Below are 21,673 nucleotides of genomic sequence, written 5' to 3'. Positions count from 1 at the left end.
GCTCAATGTGTGCTATACTCAACATTATTTCCAATTTAGGCAGCGACAACACACTCCCTGCTTGTCACTCACTCCCAGTCCCTGAGGCTGCTGTAGGTGGAGTGCATGCTCCACCCTTCCCTTACACACCTTGGCAGGACAGCCAGCCAGCCAGGGTGATAGTGTCAGCCCCTGGCCAATCAGCGGCAGGGTGTGTCCCGTCCCTTTAAACTCTACCAGAGGGAGCCGCTGCCAGTGACCGGCTGCGGGGAGAGAGATGAGGAGCAGAGCCGGGACTGCACCATGCCATCCGGCCTCCCCCTACCACTGGCCGCCCTCTGCCTACACCTACTGCCCGCTATCCTCCTGTTTCAGCCAGCGGATTCCTACTTTGGGTGAGTACAGGAACTTCTTAAATCATACCATCATCCATGCCATCTTGTATAGCTTATATAAAATGCAATATAACACATTCTATGCACTAAAGTGTACTGTACTAGTATGCATTATCCTACTCACACCTTTCATTACATTTAGCTGATGTCTCTACTTATCAAGTACTGTTATCTATTAGAAATGTCATGAGTGAGATAAGAAGATTATTGGAAATGTAATGCTGTGAGAAAGCGCACAGTTGTTCTGCATACTCAGAATACCTAATGTGCGCCAGTTGGGGAACTACAAGTCCCAGAGTGCACTGACCGTTCCACAGCCTCTAAAACTAACTGGACTTGCAGTGGTGGGCTCAGGACTCCTGTCTATGGATAACCCGAGTCCCACCTCCTCCTCTGCATACACCTTATCTGCTGTCATAATTCATCTATTATGTAGCTGCGATCAAACAACCCAAAAGGTTACTGGAGATAATAAGATTTTCATAGTTAAGAGATTATCTCCCATCCTTTAATCTTTATCACATGGTTTATAACCAGATTAATATATTTGTAATTATACGGCACAGAGCCCGAGATCTAATTGTAGAGCACAGAGATAGATGATGCCTTCATGTGACTGGAACAGGTTGCAAGAATTGGAACAATGTTGATTAAATATTACATTACTAGCAACAAAACCTATAGAGATGGGAGCAAAGATATTCCCTTTATTAAGTGCAGCGTATATTTGTAATAAATTCAGACTTGTTTTATTGCGATCCAGACATGATTGAAATCAGTAATCTGATAGAAAAATGATTCTAATTTAAAATACTAATACATTTAAATAATAATAAGAAAGCATATACATTATTTCTGTACCGCACCTATATATTTTAATACATATAGTGTGTGTATGCAGATTATATACACACATATATATATATATATATATATATATATATATATAAATTATTTCATTTTATTTATAAAAAGTCACCACAAATGGTGCACAGCACTGTACAGACACACACACAATAAATATATATATATATATATATATATATATATATATATATATAATCTCGTGTTTATTTACACGCTATATATATATATATATATATATATACACATACACACACACACACATTACTGTGAGGTATGAGAGTGTATGTTTATTATATGAGTCATTTCTTAAATGATAACATTTGGCTTTGAATACTATATACTTTTTGTGAAATCCTTTTTCAAATATAACTAATATAAAATTAGAACAATGTTTAGATTATGATATAATTATGAATTTGTACCTCAAAAGTAACATTTCTTATGAAATATTAATGAATGTACAGGTCATATTTAATGGATAAAATACTATACACAGAGTGCGGCTTACAGTTAAATCACTGTACAGTTTGAGTTCTTACATTTTTAAATGGACCTTGCAAATATCTATTTATTTGAAGATAAAAAAGCACCAGACACACTACATACAGCAATATATTTATTATTTCTCTCTCTCTCTCTCTCTACACATATACACATACATACACACACACACACACACACACACACACACACACACACACACACACTGAAACTCATTAAAAAATCTAAAAGTGCCCATACACGGTGCAATTATTGTATGCAATTTGGACTAGATTGCATTGCATACATTTTGCAAGAGATGCAATCTATTACGAGAAGTATGCGCAGCACATTTTTTGAGCGCAGGAGCACCCATCTCATCGCACCCAGGAATTGTACCGTGTATGGGCACCTTAACATTTCTAAACATACTTATTATTTTTTAAATTCTGATTAAAGGGTTAAGGCTACTTGGTAAATACATATTTTTCATCATCTTTTCTCACACTTCTATCACAGAGGTTTCCCTTTCCTGTTTTCTCACAGTCCATTCTTTCCCCTCCCTATGTATAACACCGCTCTATCTCATTCTCTCGCTCTATGGAGTGGTATGTGCTGAGCTCAGAGACCTTGAAATGAAGCTATTTCTCCAAATATTTACTTTCATAAAATCACATAATGCGGGTAAACGGCAGGTGATGGGAGGAAAGGCAGATAGGAAAATGCTTTAAATAAATTCAGTTCTGTGTGTTTGTAAATATGGACAGAAAACAGAAAAATTCTAATGAACATTTAACTTCTCATAAAACCAAATGGTTATGTAGCCTTCTAAAGCGTGTAAAGGTGCGTACACACTGTGAGATTTCACTTTCTATTCAACCCCTATTCAATCTGGGTCTGTGCCTGGATCTGGGTTGGTTCCAGTGTTCACATTCGATTTGACTATATATATAGTACAGATCAGTAATATATAGTCTTGCCTGCCAAGACTATTTTTCTATTCGATTTACACTACATGGGAGCGCGCATCGGGATTGAATCTGCATCTAATGTAGAAAAACCATTCGATGCCCATTCAATTTTCGATACGATTTTGCTTCTATAAGCAAATAGAAAAATAGTGGAAATCTCTCCGTGTGTACCCTCTATAAGATTCGAAGTCTTGGTGTACCCAAGGTCATTTCAGTCTGGAACAATCAGTTTTGGAAGAAACTGTGATTCATATATTTTCCCCCTATCCCTGATTGGACTGGATGAAGGTGAACTTGGATGCACCAATCTGGTGAATATTTAGTGCTTCAGCAAATAACCCCCTCAGTGTTAATGATAATACTGTACATAAGCAGGGCATGTCCATGATCCTTTCTAACACAGAATTAAGATGGGCATCTGAAAAGATTTAAGATTTAACTTGTATGTTAAATGTATGATTAAAATAACTGATCTGGCTTAGAATATAGATTATAGAAAAGTTTTAAAAAATTGTGTCCGATGATCAGAACCTGGATAATTCTAAAGTATGTTTGTTTTAAAATTCCTGGTTGTTGATAATATACAATATGCGTGAGACTATTTAAATGAAATATGTTATGGATTTTATTTTGAATGATTCAGTGTTGAACTCTCAGGCAGCAAGGGAATAACTGAAGTTTTCTAATATAAATCATTTAATGTTCACATGCTGTTTTATATATAGGAAAAGATCATGACATATTTTACTATTGAGACGTGCAAAAAAAAATAATATTTCTGAAATTTGAATTTATTTGAAAGAAAAGCACTAGTAATGTACCTATTGGTTATATTATCCACATTTTAGGAAGTGCCAAAGAAATTTGTTTTCCGGGATGTTTGTTTCCAGTTTTGGTTTAGAAACATAATTCTTAATGTGAATATGAATGTACTTAGGGGGTATTTATCAAAGTCCAGAGAGAGAGACCAAATTATGAGATATAAAGTACTAGCCAATCAGCTCATCTTGTATTTTACAAGCGGTGTTTAAAAAATGACACTTAGGAGCTGGTTGGCTGGTACTTTATCTCTCACAATTTGATCTCTCTCCAAGCTTTGAGAAATACTTCCCTAATACGAAAGCACTTAAGTGCCTTCTTATATGAAGTTACAGTCCAGATTAATTGATGCATATGAAGTAAATTGAATAGATCCACAGATGCCATCTGAATGAAAACCTGGTAATGTATCAGAGCAAATGACAATTGGTTTGATTTAACCAATTTTATTGACATTAACATACATGCAGGTGTGTTCCACAGTGTGTACATTTTCAGGCTAAGCAAAGTATTTAGCATACAAATATTTGCAGGATATTCCCTATAAACATATCTGAGGATACCTGCAAATATAAACTATCCACCAAATGTTCTAAGGAGGAATCACAGCAGATATCTGCAACGGTCCCTCCTAGTTCATCCACATTTTCCAAGCGCTGGAATTTGTTACCAAAAGGTTACTAATTTACTAGTTTTTCTGGCTGTGAGGGACCTGAGCCAGGAAGCAGTGTAATAACATTATTAAGGCCCATACACAATGGACGACTTTGAGCTGAAACACCCAGTTTGAGCGACTTTCAGCTCAAAGTTGCCCAGTGTGTATGGCCCAGGGATGAGCGGTCCCGCATCAATCGCCGGGAAAGCCGCTCATCTGCTGGTATTACCAGCAGATGAGCGGCTTTGAGGACGGATTTGCATAGCGTTGCATTATGCAAAGCCCCCCGCTGATGGCGCCGGGCAGGGGGAAGGCCGCTCAGTGTGTATGCACTGAGCGTCTTTCCCCCCAGTGACCTTTAGCATATCTCCTGGCAAGAGAATATTAGTAAATGTGTGTGAAAATATAAATATTCACATTGCAAATTTTGGGCCACAAATATTTATGACATCTGCATTTAAAATGTAAGTTGTAATAAATATGCACCAAACTCTCCAGACTATGGAGGCTCAGGAACTGTGTGATGGGACACCTAATGCAGGATATAGTTTGGGCTACTTGCCATTGTTATGACTTCTGAACTCTTTAAATTTGCAATCTAAAATAAAAAAGAGTTTGCAAAATTATAGCTAATTAATGAAAAAGGGATAGAAAAGGAACAATATGAATCTCAAATTGAAAACACATGGAATTTATATGCCTAAATCTTAGGGGCAAATTTAATCATCCCTAAACTATTTAACATTGTTGCTACCCAACAAGTTAAGCCCCAGAGGGTGCACTTAATGCCAAAGTTTCCTCACATCCTCAGCAGCTGCCAACAAAAACATGGGCTAAAATACACCCCCTGGGACTTAACTTGCAGGGCAACCCATAGATTTCAGGCACTTCACTCAAAATCTATGGGTTAATGCACAATAGCTACATGAAGAAATTGTAGAGTAATTGAATAGCTCCGGACATTAAACCTAGAGCGCTACCTGTGTGGTAAACACTAATTCGTCTCATTCAATCTTCTCCATAGTGTATATTCTATTCAACCAGTCTCTAATGATCCTCTTCTTGTCCTCATAATTCCACCAGAAGTACTTTGACTCACATCCAACAGGACACCATAAAGACAGTTCCTTCCTGTGCATCATGGACTGTGTGCATGTGTAAGGATTGGATAATTAAATGTATATCACCCCAGACACTAAAATGTGTAGAGAAATATTTGTACATCTATATGTTACATCTGCCCCACCTGCAGTGCACATGGTTTGGTCCATGAAAGAAGGAGTTTGCTTCAGCACACCAACTAGAATCACCTCCTATATATCAGATACAGGTGTCTTGTCCATCCCTGCTACACAGATATGCTTATAGAAGCAAAATCAAATCGAAAATCGAATGGGCATCAAATGTTTTTTTTCTACATTCTATGCAGATTCGATCCCAATGTAGTGTAAATCGAATAGAAAAATTGTCTTGTCAGGCAGACTATACACATATATGTACTATATAGTCAAATCAAATGCAATTTGAGTACCATTTGGTTCAATTTTGATTTTATCCCAATCGAATTGCAAGCACGGTGTGTGCCCACTATTAAAGTGTTGCACTCCTGTGCACATATAGTTGCCGATTCATACCATATCTGAATTCTGCCCCACCCCCGATGGTGGGGGAGTGCGCATGCTCGTAGCGTTTTATGGGCATGCCCATGCCTGCTCGGGGCGGGCGACTGACATCACATGACATCAGCACCTGCCCGGAATTCACCAATCTCTGTGCAGGATAAAAATAAGTATAGGCTTACTTTGATCTTGGAGGAAAAATCATTCGGTGGTGAGCGACCATCAAATGATTGTTTGTCTTTGCGGTGGCATGCATGCGTGTTGCGGGGATTCAGTTGGCGGGGGCGTGCATTTTTTCGTGGGGGCATTTACCTGCTTGCTATGCAGTGAATATGCTCAGCCCAAGGAGCAGGTCTGAATGACCCCATAGTGTGGCAGTTAGTGCAGATGGAGTACAAGTACCTGCTGAAATGTAAAACAGGTACTTATGTAGTATCTGGACGCCTGATTAAAAAATCGGGTCCATCGCATCACATCGCATGCGACCAAATCGCATGCGATGCGATGGACCCGATTTTTCCATAGGATTCAATGTTAAAATGGACTGAGTCCATTTTAACATAGGATTGTATGGGAAAAAGGGTCCTTTTCATTTCCCCACTATCCAACTACGCATGGAGTTGGATATAAACCTGTGGCGAGCGTAGCGAGCCACCGAGCCTGAAGCGTGGCGAGTGCAGTGAGCCCCGCGAGGGGATGCGGAATACTTTTTAACGAATCCGCGTCCCCTCGCCACGCTTCGGGCTCGGTGGCTCGCTACGCTCGCCACAGGTTTATATCCAACTCCATGCGTAGTTGGATAGTGGGGAAATGAAAAGGACCCTTTTTCCCATACAATCCTATGGAAAATCGGGTCCATCGCATCGCATGCGATTTGGTCGGATGCAATGCGATAATCGGGCGTCCAGATACTACATAAGTACCGTAAAACATTATACGGTGCTGACCACAGTGCTGGTCTTAATGGGTTACTTGCCTCCTATTTGCCTATCTTAAGCAATATCTTAATGACATTTAAAAAAACTCTGAATTTATTAAAAATAAAAATCCATTGTGCATGCCAGGATTTACAGAAGATTATAATCCAGCTCTTGTAGGTGCTCATTAGATTAAGCTCTGTACTCTTTATACTTCCAGATCGCTCGACTAAGAGGGATTATTGGTTCAGAGACCACTGGATTGTAGCTGCACTTATGTTGTACAAGTGATTGTAAAGGAGAAATATCATGATTACCAGTGTCATCCATTAGTACAACTAGTGTCTTGGCAAACCAGTTACTCGGTGCAGGAATAATTTTGCCACATGTAACCACCTGGATTTACTATGGAACAGCAATATAATGATGCATCCATTTGGCACCCAGTCACTGGGTAAAGGCCAAAGCAGATGTTTCCAGATGAACTAACTTCCAGGGAAAGTTGTGGGAGCTATTTTAAAACAGCATATAGCAAGTCCTCTTTTCCAAATTCCACTGTATTTAGACACATGGGAGTTCTATTACACATGGGATTTTGGCGCTATGGGCAACCAATCAGAATCTATGTCTTATTTATTTATTTATTTAGCACCTTCTAGAAGATAATAGATGGTATTTGATTGGTTGTCCGTCCATAGCAACATCCCATCTGAAATATAACTCCCAGCTTAGTAAATTTCTCCTATATAGCAAAATGATCTGTGTCATGCTGACATTATCCAGATTGGAGATTGGAGTTACTACACACATTGCAGTGTCATCCCTCAGAAATGAGGCCCTTGTGGTAGTCTGCCAGCCCAGCAACTTACTTTTTCAGATATGTTCTCACTAGCATCCCTTCAACCACCATATACTCTAAACATATTTTTTTTTTTTTGCTGTATTTACATTACATATATCATTATTTAACTAGATTAAAGCATTGTTATAGTTGTAGGGACCTTTAGAGTCACGTATATTCATATTTGTACTTGTAGAATAAACCAGTTTTTAGCCCATAGGTTTCAGGAACTAGCCCAATCACTGGTGAGTGAGGCATGCAGTGTCTTATGATTGGGTACTTGTTTCCTATCTGGGCGCCCAGGTTTTCTACGTACGGCACCGTAATGAAATCGGATCGCATCGCATCGTACACATACACGATATTGAACGATGCGATGCGATGCGATGCGATCCGATTCCCCATAGGAAACAATGTGAAATGGCTCAATTTAGCCAAATTATCATAGGAACAATAGTAAATGGGCCAAAAACACCCCTGAACATTGAAATGTCCCCCCAAAAGTAGTTGACGCCACCCCGCCATCAACGTGAACCCGAAGCGTGGTGAGCGCAGCGAGCCCGCGAGGGACGGCGGTACGCGTCCTCCGATCTTTTCATGCCCTACTATCCACTAGGGCGTGGAGTGAGAATAGAATAGTGTGGCGAGCGCAGCGAGCCACCGAGCCCGAAGCGTGGCGAGCGCAGCGAGCCCCGCGAGGGGACGCGGATACCTTCACAGTTATACGCGTCCCCTCACGGGCTTCCCAGGTGTCCATGGCGACGCGGACACCTGGGAAGCCCGCGAAGGGACGCGTTTACCTGTGAAGGTATCCGCGTCCCCTCGCGGGGCTCGCTGCGCTCGCCACGCTTCGGGCTCGGTGGCTCGCTGCGCTCGCCACACTATTCTATTCTCACTCCACGCCCTAGTGGATAGTAGGGCATGAAAAGGTCGGAGGACGCGTACCGCCGCCGCTCGCCACGCTTCGGGTTCACGTTGATGGCGGGGTGGCGTCAACTACTTTTGGGGGGACATTCCACTGCTCTGTGGGTTTTTTGGGGGTTTCTGGCCCATTTACCATTCTTCCCTATGCTGATTTGGGTAAATTGATCCATTTAACATTGTTTCCTATGGGAAATCGAATCGGATCGCATCGCATCGCATCGCATCGTTCAATATCGTGTATGTATACGATGCGATGCGATCAGATTTCTCTACGGAGAATAGCATGGTGCACAATTAACTTAGCGGGCGCCCAGATAGGAAACAAGTACCTATGATTGTTACCAGTGAATTAACATGCTGTATTCCTGCAAACACATAAAACGGCTCCCTCAGTTGTAGGTAGACCTTGTTACAATACTATGCCTTCTTGTAACCTATTTTATGTGACTATCCACAGACTAACTAGCAAGGAGTCCTTATCACACTATACTTCATCTTCTCCTGTGACTGGGAGTACTCACAACCGACCCCACCTTAAACAGTGCGATCTGTTGCCCCTCACTCGAAGACAAAGGAGACTGTGCCGGAAAGAGCCAGGACTCTCAGAAGCTCTAAAGGAAGCTGTACGACTGGGCATTGTGGAGTGTCAATTCCAGCTGCGCGGTGAGCGCTGGAACTGCAGTTTACAGGGAAGAGGAAGCCTGTTGAGAAGAGGTGAGGCATCCAGACCAACCACATTCACAATTCAACCATGAAGGCAGTATATTCTTTTGTTCTCATTAACAGTAAGAATCATAATACAGGGTCTGTCCAAAAAGTAATGAGACTAAACCCAGAAAAATCAATTTATTGAACCTTCAGATACATAGGGTTAATCTGCAAAGTATGACCCTTGCGCATTGATATACCCTTGCCAGAGGGTCTGCTAAGCTTGGTACCCCTCCTTGAAGGCATTAAACTGGAACATCCTTGAGTGCTCTTGTCATGGACTCTTATAATTTGTCTAGTGTTTTTCAGGCCGCATTTGATCGAGGGGAACAAAAAAAAAATGAGCCAGGGCCAAATCCAGACTGTTGGGTGGTTGAGGCAGCATTGTTACATTGTGCTTGGCCAAAAACTAACTTACTTGCAGCAATGTGTGACCTGGCACATTGTCGTGATGGAGTTACCAGGTAGTGGCAATCTCCTTGTGGACGAGGAGGACCCTGATTCTCAAGCGATTCAGCACTCCAGTGTAAAATCAGGCACACACCTTTTATATCGCTAATTCATTTGTCACAATCTCGTGCACAGTAGTTTTTGGAAGTCCCAACCTTTCTGCTACCATTCTACACTCAAACGACAGTCAGCATTCAAAACATTGCGCACATTGGGCTCATTTCGGCTTGTTGAAGATAGTCCAAAGCGTGGTTCATCCTTAATGTCTTCTCTGCCATTCAAAGAATTTAAGCCAGAGGTAAACTTGCACTTTGTACAAAAATTACTCCCCAAAGGCCTTTTGGAGCATGGCGTGTGTCTCGGTACCTGATTTCCCAAGTTCAACACAAATCTTGTTCGCATTGCTCGATAGTTCACTCCATCTTGAACCTCAATAGAGGTAAAAAGGGAAAGCTCAATCTGTACACTGTAAAGGCTCACAGGCAACTGCCACAGATGTGAATATGTAGCCGAGACACCCCTTCACCCATCCCGTTCTACAGAGCCACCATGCGCCTGTTTGTCTTGGTGTGAAAAAAAAATCAATCAGTCTCATTACTATCTGGACAGACCCTGCACAGGATAAAGATGTAGATTGGGAATGCTGTCTCCGCTATTTTGAAGATAGTGGAAGCAACACAACAAAAAGTCAACACACATAAAAATGTCAACATGGCAATGGTCACGAATTGGGAGTCCAAGTGCTGAGGTGTCGTAAACAAAAACGGAAAAACTCATGTTGACTTTTTCATGTGTTGACCTTTTCAATGGTGACCTAGTGCAAGTCTACCTTTCAAAAGAGGGGGTATGCTGCACTTATAAATAATACAATATGATGTCCCATTTTCAGTCAATAAGTCCCAAAGGTTTTGGAATGGTCCAGGTACCTCAAATCTGTGTCAATGGCGAGGTGCCTCTCCTCTGGTGAGACAGTAGAAGGCTGTGTGGTGTCAGCAAGCTGAATATACCTATCGGCTGTGGTATAGGACCCAGACCGTCTGGATCCCATCTGCCCAGACTCAGCCAGCGGGGGGAGCGCAGTGAAGCCCCTTGCAGGCTCACTGCGCTCGCCATGCTGCGGGCACAGTGGTTTACTACGCTCGCCACCTATTTTATTCTCCCTCTATGGGGGTCGTAGACCCCCATGAGGGAGAATAGCTGGTGGCCGTCAGGATTCCGAGTGTCGGGGTTTTAACAGTTGGGATTCCGACGTCGGTGTAATAACTGTTGGAATCCGAACTGACTGTCAGCCATTCGGCACCCTACCTATCTCCATTGGTGCCAATTATTGAAAAGTGGTAGCTCCTGGATGTAGTTTGCCACAGTGGTAATACTATGGCGGAAGTAAACAGGACAATCGGTGGCTGGTTAAAGTAGATGGGTGAACATTAAAATAGGTGGGTCGCAACTCTCCACCGACACGTTACACTGTCAAAAATACAGCTTTTTCAAGGTACCTTGAAAAAGCTGTATGTACAGTATGGCAGCAAAACGCGTCGGATGGGAGGTGCTACCCACTATACTTATATTGTTAGGGGATTGACACCGCCACTTACTTGCTGCCGCTTGGGTCATGCAGCTCACTCCTTAAGCGACCCATAGATACCTTATCTTTCCTCTGCAACCATGTCTACCTTTTGACAAGTGCTTTGTCAGTGCCGACCTAGTGCATGTTGACCTTTTGGTATCAACCTATTGACTGGCTACCTAGACATTGTCTGTGAGCTAATCCACACCCAACCTTGATAATAGTATTTCACAGCGTCTGTGGCATGGGGGATTTATAAAGGAGAAGGGATGAAAGTTTGGGTCATGATAGTGAAAACAAATCCCCATCTATCTAATTGTGTGCAGCATCCACCGCATTGTCCTGCAGCCTGATCACCGGCAGTTAAGAGATTGAGCTCTTAAATGAGATGGTGGGGAACCCTATACAATGTAATATATTTTATTAACAACTCTCTTGTTAGATTAGCAAAGGAAAAGCTGACACACACACACACAAATGTATATACATATCCAGAAACACTGGCATTCTCATGTGTATGTGTGTATACATGTGTGAATTACCCTTTAGTGCTCTTTTTGGGCCACTTGACATGCCAGGAGGTATTACAGACATGACACAGCATGTTAGTATTTGTACACATAGGGCCGCATATCAGCACAATCAGCTAATGTCCAAGACAATAACAATAAGTCCCTCTCTTTTACAGGATTTAAAGAGACAGCATTCCTGTATGCAGTGTCCTCTGCTGCGCTGACACACTCGCTGGCTAAGGCTTGCAGCGGGGGAAAGATGGAACGATGTACATGTGATGACTCTCCTGGGCTAGAGAGCCAGCGGGCATGGCAATGGGGGGTCTGTGGTGACAATCTACGCCATAGTACCCGCTTCCTGCAAAACTTCTTGGGCCAGAGAAGAGGGGAGAGAGATACAAGAGCCAAGGTGGATCTGCAGAACACTAATGCTGGGATACGGGTAAGAGGAATTTAGGACCCCACATCACATAATACATATATAGTATTTACTTTGAAAAATAGCATGTGGCACCTTATATACTGCAATTCATCTGTGGGAACTAGTCATGAATTTTTAGTTAAGCTTTCCGTATCAAGCAGTGGTGTAGCTAGGTTCCACGGTGCCCGGAGCAAGGGCATGATACACCCCCCCCCCCCCATTTGTAGTAGGTGGGACCCTACCGCGGCAAAAAGGGGGCACGGCCTGACATTATACCACACACTGTAATGCCCATTGCACTTTTTAGCAAACTTTGTAATACCCATTACACATAAAGCCACATGCCGTAATCCCAATTACACATAAGGCCACACATGATACCCATTACATACTATATAACAAACCGTAATGCCCATTACACATTTGTCACATAAGTGCCACTTCCCTACATGCTCATTGCTAGGAACTTCATGCTCTATGCCAGGGGCTTCATGCTCATTGCCAAGGGGGACTGACCTTGCTCGTTGCCAAGCCTGCTCAGCTCCCCGCTGTGCCCGCCTGAGCCAGAGCTCAAGTCCTCCGCTGGACTGCTAACCAATAGGCGCTCGCAGTCCAGCAGCCAATGCTGCTTCTGATTGGCTGTTGGACTGCAAACTCTATTAGTCTCAGGCATGTACAGTAGCATGGTTATGAAAGCAAACTAAGAAAAGAAATACAGTATGCTGAATTAGAAATCCATTCTGATCGCATACCGTATATTGGTTAGTAAATTTGATTCAGTCAGTAGAGGGTTAATACATCCATACAGTTTACCGGCAACTTTGTGCTTTTCCAGCAATAGAAGCACTTTTGGTTAAAGTTTTAATACAATTATGCTGGCGGAGAATGGGTTAATTATTAGGCAGCAGTGTGTTAGTAAGTCAGCCTTGAAGATGTCTCTGAAATGTGATCCTTCAGCCATAAAATCTTACAAACACCCACACTGCACTCTCTCCAAGTAGTAAATCACTAGTAAACACTGGATGTAACTGACCATCCATACATGACATTTCAAAACAGCGCTGTGTAAATGTATAGAGATTTAAAAAAAGATAATACTTATACTATACCTCCCAACTGTCACGATTACAGCGGGACAGTCCCGATTTTCGGGTCCTGTCCCGCTGTCCCACTGCGGGGGGTGGCAGTTGGGAGACCCCCCCAATCTAATAGAATAGACGCTGTGCGCATGCGCACAGCGTCTATTCTTGTATGAAAATGAGGTCGCGGCTAATTAGCATAAGCCACACCCTCATTTGCATACACCCCGCCCCCTTTTCGGACGCTCGCGCGGCGTCGTCAGCTCAGAAGTTGGGAGGTATGCTTATGCTCCGTGGTAGTTGTCATAAATCATGTTCCCGGCTGCTGGTCTCGCTCTCCCCAGTCTGTGCAGCCTGTAGTACACGCTGCTCCTGCTCTTTGGTCTCCCAGGCTACGGAGGTCAGCAGAGAGATGCAAACAGGAAGCCTCTCTCTTACTGACTGATGCCGGGGACAGCGGGCGAGCAGGGCAGGGGAGCCGGCGGCAGAGCTCCGGCACCAGGTGACATGTCTGCGCCCGGAGCTGGTGCTCTGCCGGCTCCACCCTAGCTACGCCTCTGCCCAGCAGTAATATTGCAACCACAGTAGCTACACTCATTGATTACATTGTTTCACATAGTCAAATAAGTAAATAAGGGTACATAGGACTTAAGGTGGCCATACACACGCAGATTTATCTAAAGATCTGGCTGGTTGGAACAAAAACATGGTTATCGATGAGAGCACATACTCTCACTCACCCATAACCAGGGCCGGCGCCACCACTAGGCAGCTCTAGGCATTTGCCTAGGGCGCCGGCACCTGGAGGGCGGCAGTTCGCCCCTCACCCCCAGCGAACCGTGTAAAAAAATTGCTGCCCCGGCGTCCCTGCGGTGCTGCTGGGGCGGTCAGGGGTGTCCGTGCCGTAGGGGTACCTGCGGCGCTGTCATGTGTATAAAGCTGGCTGCGGCCGGCGGGGTCCCTGTAGTGAATAGCAAATAACTAGCGCTATGCGCGCGGCAGCGCGCATAGCGCTAGTTACCCCTACCCCAGGTACCCCTACGGCACGGACACCCCTGACCGCCCCAGCACTGCAGGGACGCCGGGGCAGCAATTTTTTTACACAGGTACCACCCCCCCCCGGCACCGGGGCGCCCCCACCCCGACTCGCCTGGGGCGCTCCGGTGCCTTGCACCGGCCCTGCCCATAACCATGTTTTTGTTCCAACCAGCCAGATCTGAAGATAAATCGGTACTTGTGTATTATCACGGCGCCCATCGCAACGCATACCACTAAATAGGGTATGCAATGGTATGCGATGCGATTTCCGCGTGAAAAAGCCCAAATGTACAATTAAATATTGCATCGCATGCCAGCAAATGGCATGTGATGCGATGACATGCGATTTTTAATTGTACAAGCACCCTGATGGGTGCATACAATGTTAAATGCCCCCCATTGTCAATGCCACCCCCACTATCAACGCCAACCCGAAGCGTGGCGAGCGCAGTGAGCCCGCGAGGGGCGGTGCTACTTGTCCTCCGACTTTTTTACACCCCCACTATCCACATTGGCGTGGAGTTCATTTTAGATAGTGTGGCGAACGCAGCGAGCCACCAAGCCTGAAGCGTGGCGAGCGCAGTGAGCCCCGCGAGGGGACGCGGAATACATGTAAAGTAATCTGCGTGCGCTCGCCACACTATCTAAAATCAACTCCACAACGATGTGGATAGTGGGGGTATGAAAAGGTCGGAGGACACGTTCCGGCCCCCTTCGTGGGCCCGCTGTGCTCGCCATGCTTCGGGTTGGCATTGATAGTGGGGGTGGCCTTGACAATGGGGGTGCATTTAACATTACACCCCCATCAGGGTGCTTGTACAATTAAAAATCGCATGTGATCGCATCGCATCGCATGCAGCTATATTGCAGTGATAATACACAAGTGCCGATAAATCTTACTAGTGTATGGGCACCTTTAGAACTTCAATGTAGATATACCCATTCTCAGTGTGGCAGCAGAAACTATATGGGGTATATCTGATTTCTGCATCATTTTCTAGGATGCAATACAGAAATGATAGACAGAATCTGATTGGATGCTATGGACAACATGACCTATTTTCATTTTTAGAAGCTTTAGTAAATGTACCCCTTTATGCCTCACTTGTATTACGGACATAGAAAGTGCAGATATCTTCAACATACCATATTCATGAGAATGTGCCAGAGTCACTGATATTGCTAGAGTACAATCTATCCATTTACTGCAAACTAATGATATCACCAAGACCTGAATGCAGCCTGTAAATTCAGTAGCACCCGTTACTATTAATAACTGCTCTATTTATTCAGTCAGCATTTTCCCAATTTATCAAACCTTTTTTTTGTATTGTATTTTCGAAAAAAAATAAAATAATTTAAGTCATGTCTTCCAGTTGCATGGCACAAGTTTGGTCACATAGTTAATACTGCATAATACATAGAGGCTTATTTATCAGTAAGTGCCTATCATAAAGATTTCCTATTGCCACATATCGTAACAATACAAAATACCTATCTATACAATTTATCAATAAAGGTTCCTTTAGAAAATCTGTGAATTGCGCAGCTCCTCGGTGATACTGACTGGCAGTGGTAACGAGGCTCTTGCCGCTACACCAGCCCATTACGCAGGCTTGTACATAGGATCTGAAAGCCACTGGGCGCTCACCATTCTCATTGCAGGGCCGTACACACTGGGGAGCTCAAATGGCAAAGCTGAGCTGCTTTCAGCTCAAAATCACCCAGTGTGTACGGGCCTTTAGGCATTTCAGCTGCAGCAATAATCCCATGATAGGAATCAACCTTTGTTTCCATGTTTTACTAAATACATTTGTTGTACAAGAATGTAACTTGCTTATTTAACAAAAAAAAAAAAAGTATGTCACTGGCTCACAGAGAATTAGAATCATTATGATAGACTATACACAATTATGGACAATTATGCATGGAGTACATCAAAATAAATGTCACTGAACCATTACTGCATTACTATATTAAGAACCGATGCATTATCAAAAAATTACAAATATTTAAAACAGAAATATCTATAGACATATGCCTCCATACACATTCATGTTCTTTTAAATATATGTAAATGGATGGCAGCAGCCAGAATATGAAAAGGGGGGCTGTGATGTTTTCCAATCGCACAGGTTGAGAGCAGATATCTACCAGAGCAAGAGAAGTGGTACTATGCATAGTACATAGTGAGGCGAGTTAGAGCTCCAGCCCCTATCTGGTTCAGTAGCCTATCTGATTTGGCCACACGCATGTGCAGCTGGCCATTCAGTGCTGGAGTCCAACAGCGAGATGTAATACAGTTCAAGTTCATTGGAGGTGCTTTCATTGGAAAGCAGACAATTTTTTGAAATGGTAATCATTCATAAGGCAAAACCATACCAAACAGTTGTTTCTCCTATATTAGAATCCCAACTGCCAGGAGCCCGATGGGAGCGAGCACATTTAAGCCCCTTGCGGGCTCTATGGCTTTCGGCGCTCACCACCTATTCTTCTGTCCCTCTATGGGGGTCTTTAACCCCCACAAGGGGAAATAGCCCTTGTAAGTCGGAGTTCTGATTGTCGGGCTCCTGACAGTTGGGATTCTGATGTTGGAGAAACGACCATCGAAATCTCAACTGTTGGTGAGTCATACGGCACACTGAATGATTGTTGCTTTAGAAAAAAACAACTGGTGTTCTGCCCACATCCTGCACCTCTGGAGAACTCAGCCCTACTACAAATGTCTGACTGTATGCAGCATTCTAATTGTAGCTGGACAATGGCCATACACATAGACAGATGCAGTCATTGTAGCATTATTCAGTCCATTTAAATCAACATATTAAAAACACTGACTGTAAACTGCAGATTAGTGTTATTTGGGCTCTGTAGCTGTCATGTGTGGCCACTAGTTTGCAGTTAAAATCACAATGTGTACTCACACCTTTAATCTTTATAAAAAATATAAAGGCCACACACATAACACTACATATTTTCTCTTGCTACACTCACACAACCCACTGACCAACATCGGTGTGTGGCTGGATCATATATACCAAGATTGTCTGTAACCTGGATGCACCAATTTGTAACATGTAGCACTTACCCTTATGTATGAAATTCCCATTTCCTTATACATTCATAGGCGTGCGCAGCCCATTTTATTAGGGGGTGCACCATTGGAGGGGCGTGTCCATCACCGCCTACTGGGAGTTTCCATTACCGCCTACTGGGCATTATTCATAATACACAGCACCAGTGCCGTAATTAGCCATTTTGGTGCCCTGTGCCAGAAAGAGAATTGATAACTGCCCCACTACCACAGACAACACAGGGAAAGTGCGCGCCGAAGGCGCGCAGCAAAAATGTAGGAGCGTGGCTTTATAGGGCAGGGGTGTTGCCATATAAAAGTACCAATAACACAGTAATGCCCATTATACATTATGCCACACATCATGATGACCCTTACACAGTATGCAGCACACCGTAATGCCCATTACACAATATAAAGCACACCATAATCAAGGGCTGAAACTAGGATTTCTACGGTGGCACTCTGCAGAAGTAAACCACCAGGCACAATGGGTTGCCATTTCAAAGCTTTGTAGTATGAGCCAAATATCACATTTTGCACATTTACACTGGGGAATGGGGGAGTATAATGTTTAAGCACAAAGGGGGTACTTGGGGTTAGGCTGCATTGGGGTTAGGCTGAGGGGCAGAAGGGAGGATTAGGGTTGCGAGGGGGGGGGGGGGCAGGGTAAAGCATACTTGCCTGCCTGACCCTCTCCATGCGGGAGAAAATGCTCTGTTTCTGTGCTTCCCTGGTAATGTATGATTGCCAGCACCTGTGGTGACACCTTTCTTATCAGTTACCTAGCTCCCCACAGGTGCTGGCAATCATACATTATCCATACCTCCCAGCATTCCCCTATCCAGGAGGACACAGTGCTCTGCTCCTGGGCTTCCCTGGTAATGTATGATTGCCAGCACCTGTGGTGACACCTTTCTTATCAGTTACCTAGCTCCCCACAGGTGATGGCAATCATACATTACCAGGGAAGTCCAGAAACAGAGCATTTTCTCCCGCATGGAGAGGGTCAGGTAGGCAAGTATGGGGTAAAGGTAAGTGCACCAAAACTGTCAGGATTCCCTCCTGTAGGATAGCCGTGCTGGTATTCTGACTGCCAGCATCTCCACCATAGGTCAGCTTTCTCTCAAATATGAAGTTAATTAACATAATTTAATCAATCATTACCACCCTCACTATATAAAAAAGTTTAACTCCCATAATTGCAAATATCCCCCCATCCCCATAACTTTCCCCCTTATACTTACTTTTAACCCCTCCCCTTCCAACTTGCCTGATCATGGGTCACAATTTGGCTGTGTTCTGTAGTAGTACCCAAAATTAATCCATGCCTTGATGTAGACTCTAAAGGCAGGCTGTCGGGCAGCGTCACTGGGATGGAGGCGGCACCAGAGCAGGGAGGGGGCATCACTATTGAAGGAGGAGGCAGAGAGAGTCCCAGGGACGGCCTTGCTCCGATGGGGCAGGGGGAACCTTCAACCTAGGATACCCCAACAGCGTTGCAGCAGAGCAAGCACCGCTGTAGCACAGAAGACGGCGCTATACATAATATTTGTGAACAAGGCTGCAGAGGATGTGATTGCGGTCTTTCACCTGTCCGCACATCACTCCTCCTTTGCAGTGGTGCCAGGCTGTCATGGGGGTGGGGCTGAGCTGCCCCTGTTCTGAGGCCTCTACGTGTACCCCTCCGCTGCCGGCGCCGGCCGTTGTCAGTCATACACTGTCACTGTGACAGCCAGGCGCAGCGGCAGCCGGTAGCTCCATACATCACTGAGCCACGCAGCAGGGAGGGTACCTTTCCAGCCCAGCGCCTCCCTGCTGGGCTCTGGTCTCTTTCCTGCAGCCTGCTCAGTGCAGGCTGCACAGTCGCAGACACCATTAAAGTCAGGCATCACAGCCCCGCACTGCGCCGGCGGCTGAAACTGTGCTCGGGGTCTGGGGAGCAGTGCCACGGATCCACAGCAGAGATCCGTTCCCCCGCCCGGCACACAACATCCCAAACATCCCCCCACCACGCAACGGCCGCGGTGAACTTTAGTTTAAAAAAAAGTCAGGAAGTCAGCAATCGTGCGGGGGGTCATTAGGAGGTGCCTGTGCACCCCCGGCACCCCCTGTGCGCACGCCTATGTATACATTGTAAATGGGTACTTATGTAGTATCTGGGCGTCCGACACAGTATTCTGTGTCCCCTCGTAGGGCTCGCTACGCTCGCCACGCTTCGGGCTCGGTGGCTCGCTGCGCTCGCCACAGGTATATATCCAACTCCAAGCCCACTTGGATAGTAGGGGTATGAAAAGGACCCCTTTTTCCCATTGAATTCCATGTTAAAATGGACTCAGTCCATTTTAACATTGATTCCTATGGAAAAATCGGGTCATCGCATCGCATCCGATAGTCGCATGCGATACGATGCGATATCGCATCGCATCGCATCTGATTGTATGCCTTAAGTTAAGGCACACAATCAAAAAATCGGACGTCCAGATACTACATAAGTAGCTGTAAATGTATTTGAAGCATACTATTACCTTTTTGTTATTACCCAGTCTCATTTCACTCCTGTTTTATTCAAAATTGTAAAGCACAATGGAATATACTGGTGCTATATAAATAAAGGCTAATCCAACCACTTTTGTGCTTATCCTCAGGCTGTAAAGAGTGGACTCAAGACCACATGTAAGTGTCACGGAGTGTCTGGTTCATGCGCAGTTCGCACCTGCTGGAAACAGCTTTCCCCCTTCCATGAAACAGGATCATTGCTAAAAGCCAAATATGACAATGCTGTGAAAGTCCTGGGAGCCACCAATGAGGCAGTAGCAGGCCACGAATCTCTAGGACATTCCTTTGCTGGCCGTTCCCCGCGCTCTAGTGACCTAGTGTACCTGGAGGATTCTCCCAGCTTCTGTCGGGCTAGCCGCTTCTCTCCTGGCACTGTGGGGAGAACATGTTCTCGGGAAACCACCTGTGACAGTCTGTGCTGTGGAAGAGGATACAACACTCAGAGTCGGATGGTCACCTTTTCCTGCCACTGTCAAGTGCATTGGTGCTGCCATGTGGAGTGTCAGAAGTGTGTACAGCAGCAGGACACCTACACCTGTAAACAGTGACAGTACTGTGGAGAAGAGGGGACAATATAGACTTGAAAAAGGAGGGTTTCCCTCATATCTCAGCTGCCTGCAAAAGTGTCCACGCTTTAAAAACTAAAGGACACAATGGCCCTTATTCTGATCGGTGCGGCCCGATCAGAATATGCGGCCGCAACCGTGCAGGCGAATCCCCGCCTTCCATACGGATCGCCACCTGCCGTCCGTATGCGGATATGTGGCGATCCGCATGAAATTGTACGGGGATACGCCTCCTCCATGGTGGGAGCAGCCCCTGCATTCGATGGTCGCCGAACATCGAATGCAGGGCCGCACGCTCCACCAGGTCCCGCAACACAAGACCACACGGACACTTGTCCGTGTGAAATCATGTATAGGGGCGGGCAGCTGACATCCGGCGATGTCAGATGCCCGCCCCGTACCCACGCGTCACGGCCTCATTACCATGCATACGCCCCGCATTTGCATGGGAACGCCCATGAAACGGGGGGCGTATGCATAGGGTAATGAGGCTAAGTAGCCCCTCACGCCCCTCTACGCCCCCTGTGCGGCGTATAAAGAATCCGTGCGGCGAAATCGCCTGCACATGCGCAGAGTGACCTCTGCACATGCGCAGACGATCAACATCGGCGGTCCGTCCGCATGCGGGAATTTCCGCACCGATCAGAATAAGGGCCCATGTGTGACTCAGTCAATCTCCCTGTATTGATGTATAGAGATATATATATAGTCCACGTGAAAAATAATCACCGCCTGAAGGCTAATATCATAGGTCGCTGACCTGCTTTATCTCCAGGATTTAGCATTTTAAAATTAACGACCAACAAGAATTTTAATGAACTTTACCGCACTACAATATATACACACAGTATCTGAGAAATAGCCCAATAACATAGAACTAGACTTCTCCTGTGTGTTTTCTCCATGTCCACCCAGGAGACCGGGTGTATAGTATCCATTCTTGGATTTATTATGTGCAGTTAGATTAAAACTGGTCAACTCACCTTACACATTCACCTGTTTACGTGAGTGTAGACTCACATACATGTACTGTGGGGCAATCCTGAGGGCAGGTTTGAGAACGTGTTATATACTAACTGAAACTGAACAGATTATGGCTATCATTTCTCTATTGCATCCTAGAAAATGATGGCCACAATCTGATTGGATAGGCATCACCTCATTTCATTTTTAGAAGCTTTAGTAAATGTAACCCTTAGTGTTTTTGTGTATGCCTGTCCTGAGTGCTGCCAT

General features: G+C 44.7%; 1 protein-coding gene across 1 annotated transcript; it reads left to right on the top strand.

The window, feature by feature from the left end:
• Positions 1–255: 255 nt before the first annotated feature.
• WNT9B (Wnt family member 9B) lies at positions 256–20,758 on the top strand. Its single transcript, XM_083145434.1, has 4 exons — positions 256–374; positions 8,925–9,181; positions 11,881–12,146; positions 19,964–20,758. Exons 1-4 carry the CDS (start codon positions 283–285, stop codon positions 20,420–20,422), a joined length of 1,074 nt encoding a protein of 357 aa, XP_083001560.1. The 5' UTR covers positions 256–282; the 3' UTR covers positions 20,423–20,758.
• The last annotated feature ends 915 nt before the right edge of the window (positions 20,759–21,673 follow it).

Source organism: Crinia signifera, chromosome 6, assembly GCF_055691185.1.
Source record: "Crinia signifera chromosome 6, ASM5569118v1, whole genome shotgun sequence".
NCBI classification, from domain to species: Eukaryota; Metazoa; Chordata; class Amphibia; order Anura; family Myobatrachidae; genus Crinia; species Crinia signifera.
Note: the sequence above shows the minus strand (reverse complement) of the source record. Positions and strands in the feature narration are given on the sequence as shown.

Bases quoted from the DNA above. Each gene is read 5' to 3' on its own strand.
- WNT9B (XM_083145434.1), top strand. From the start codon at position 283: ATGCCATCCGGCCTCCCCCTACCACTGGCCGCCCTCTGCCTACACCTA. The intron at 375-8,924 runs GTGAGTACAGGA...GACTATCCACAG, and splicing joins CCAGCGGATTCCTACTTTGG to ACTAACTAGCAAGGAGTCCT. The intron at 12,147-19,963 runs GTAAGAGGAATT...GCTTATCCTCAG, and splicing joins ACACTAATGCTGGGATACGG to GCTGTAAAGAGTGGACTCAA.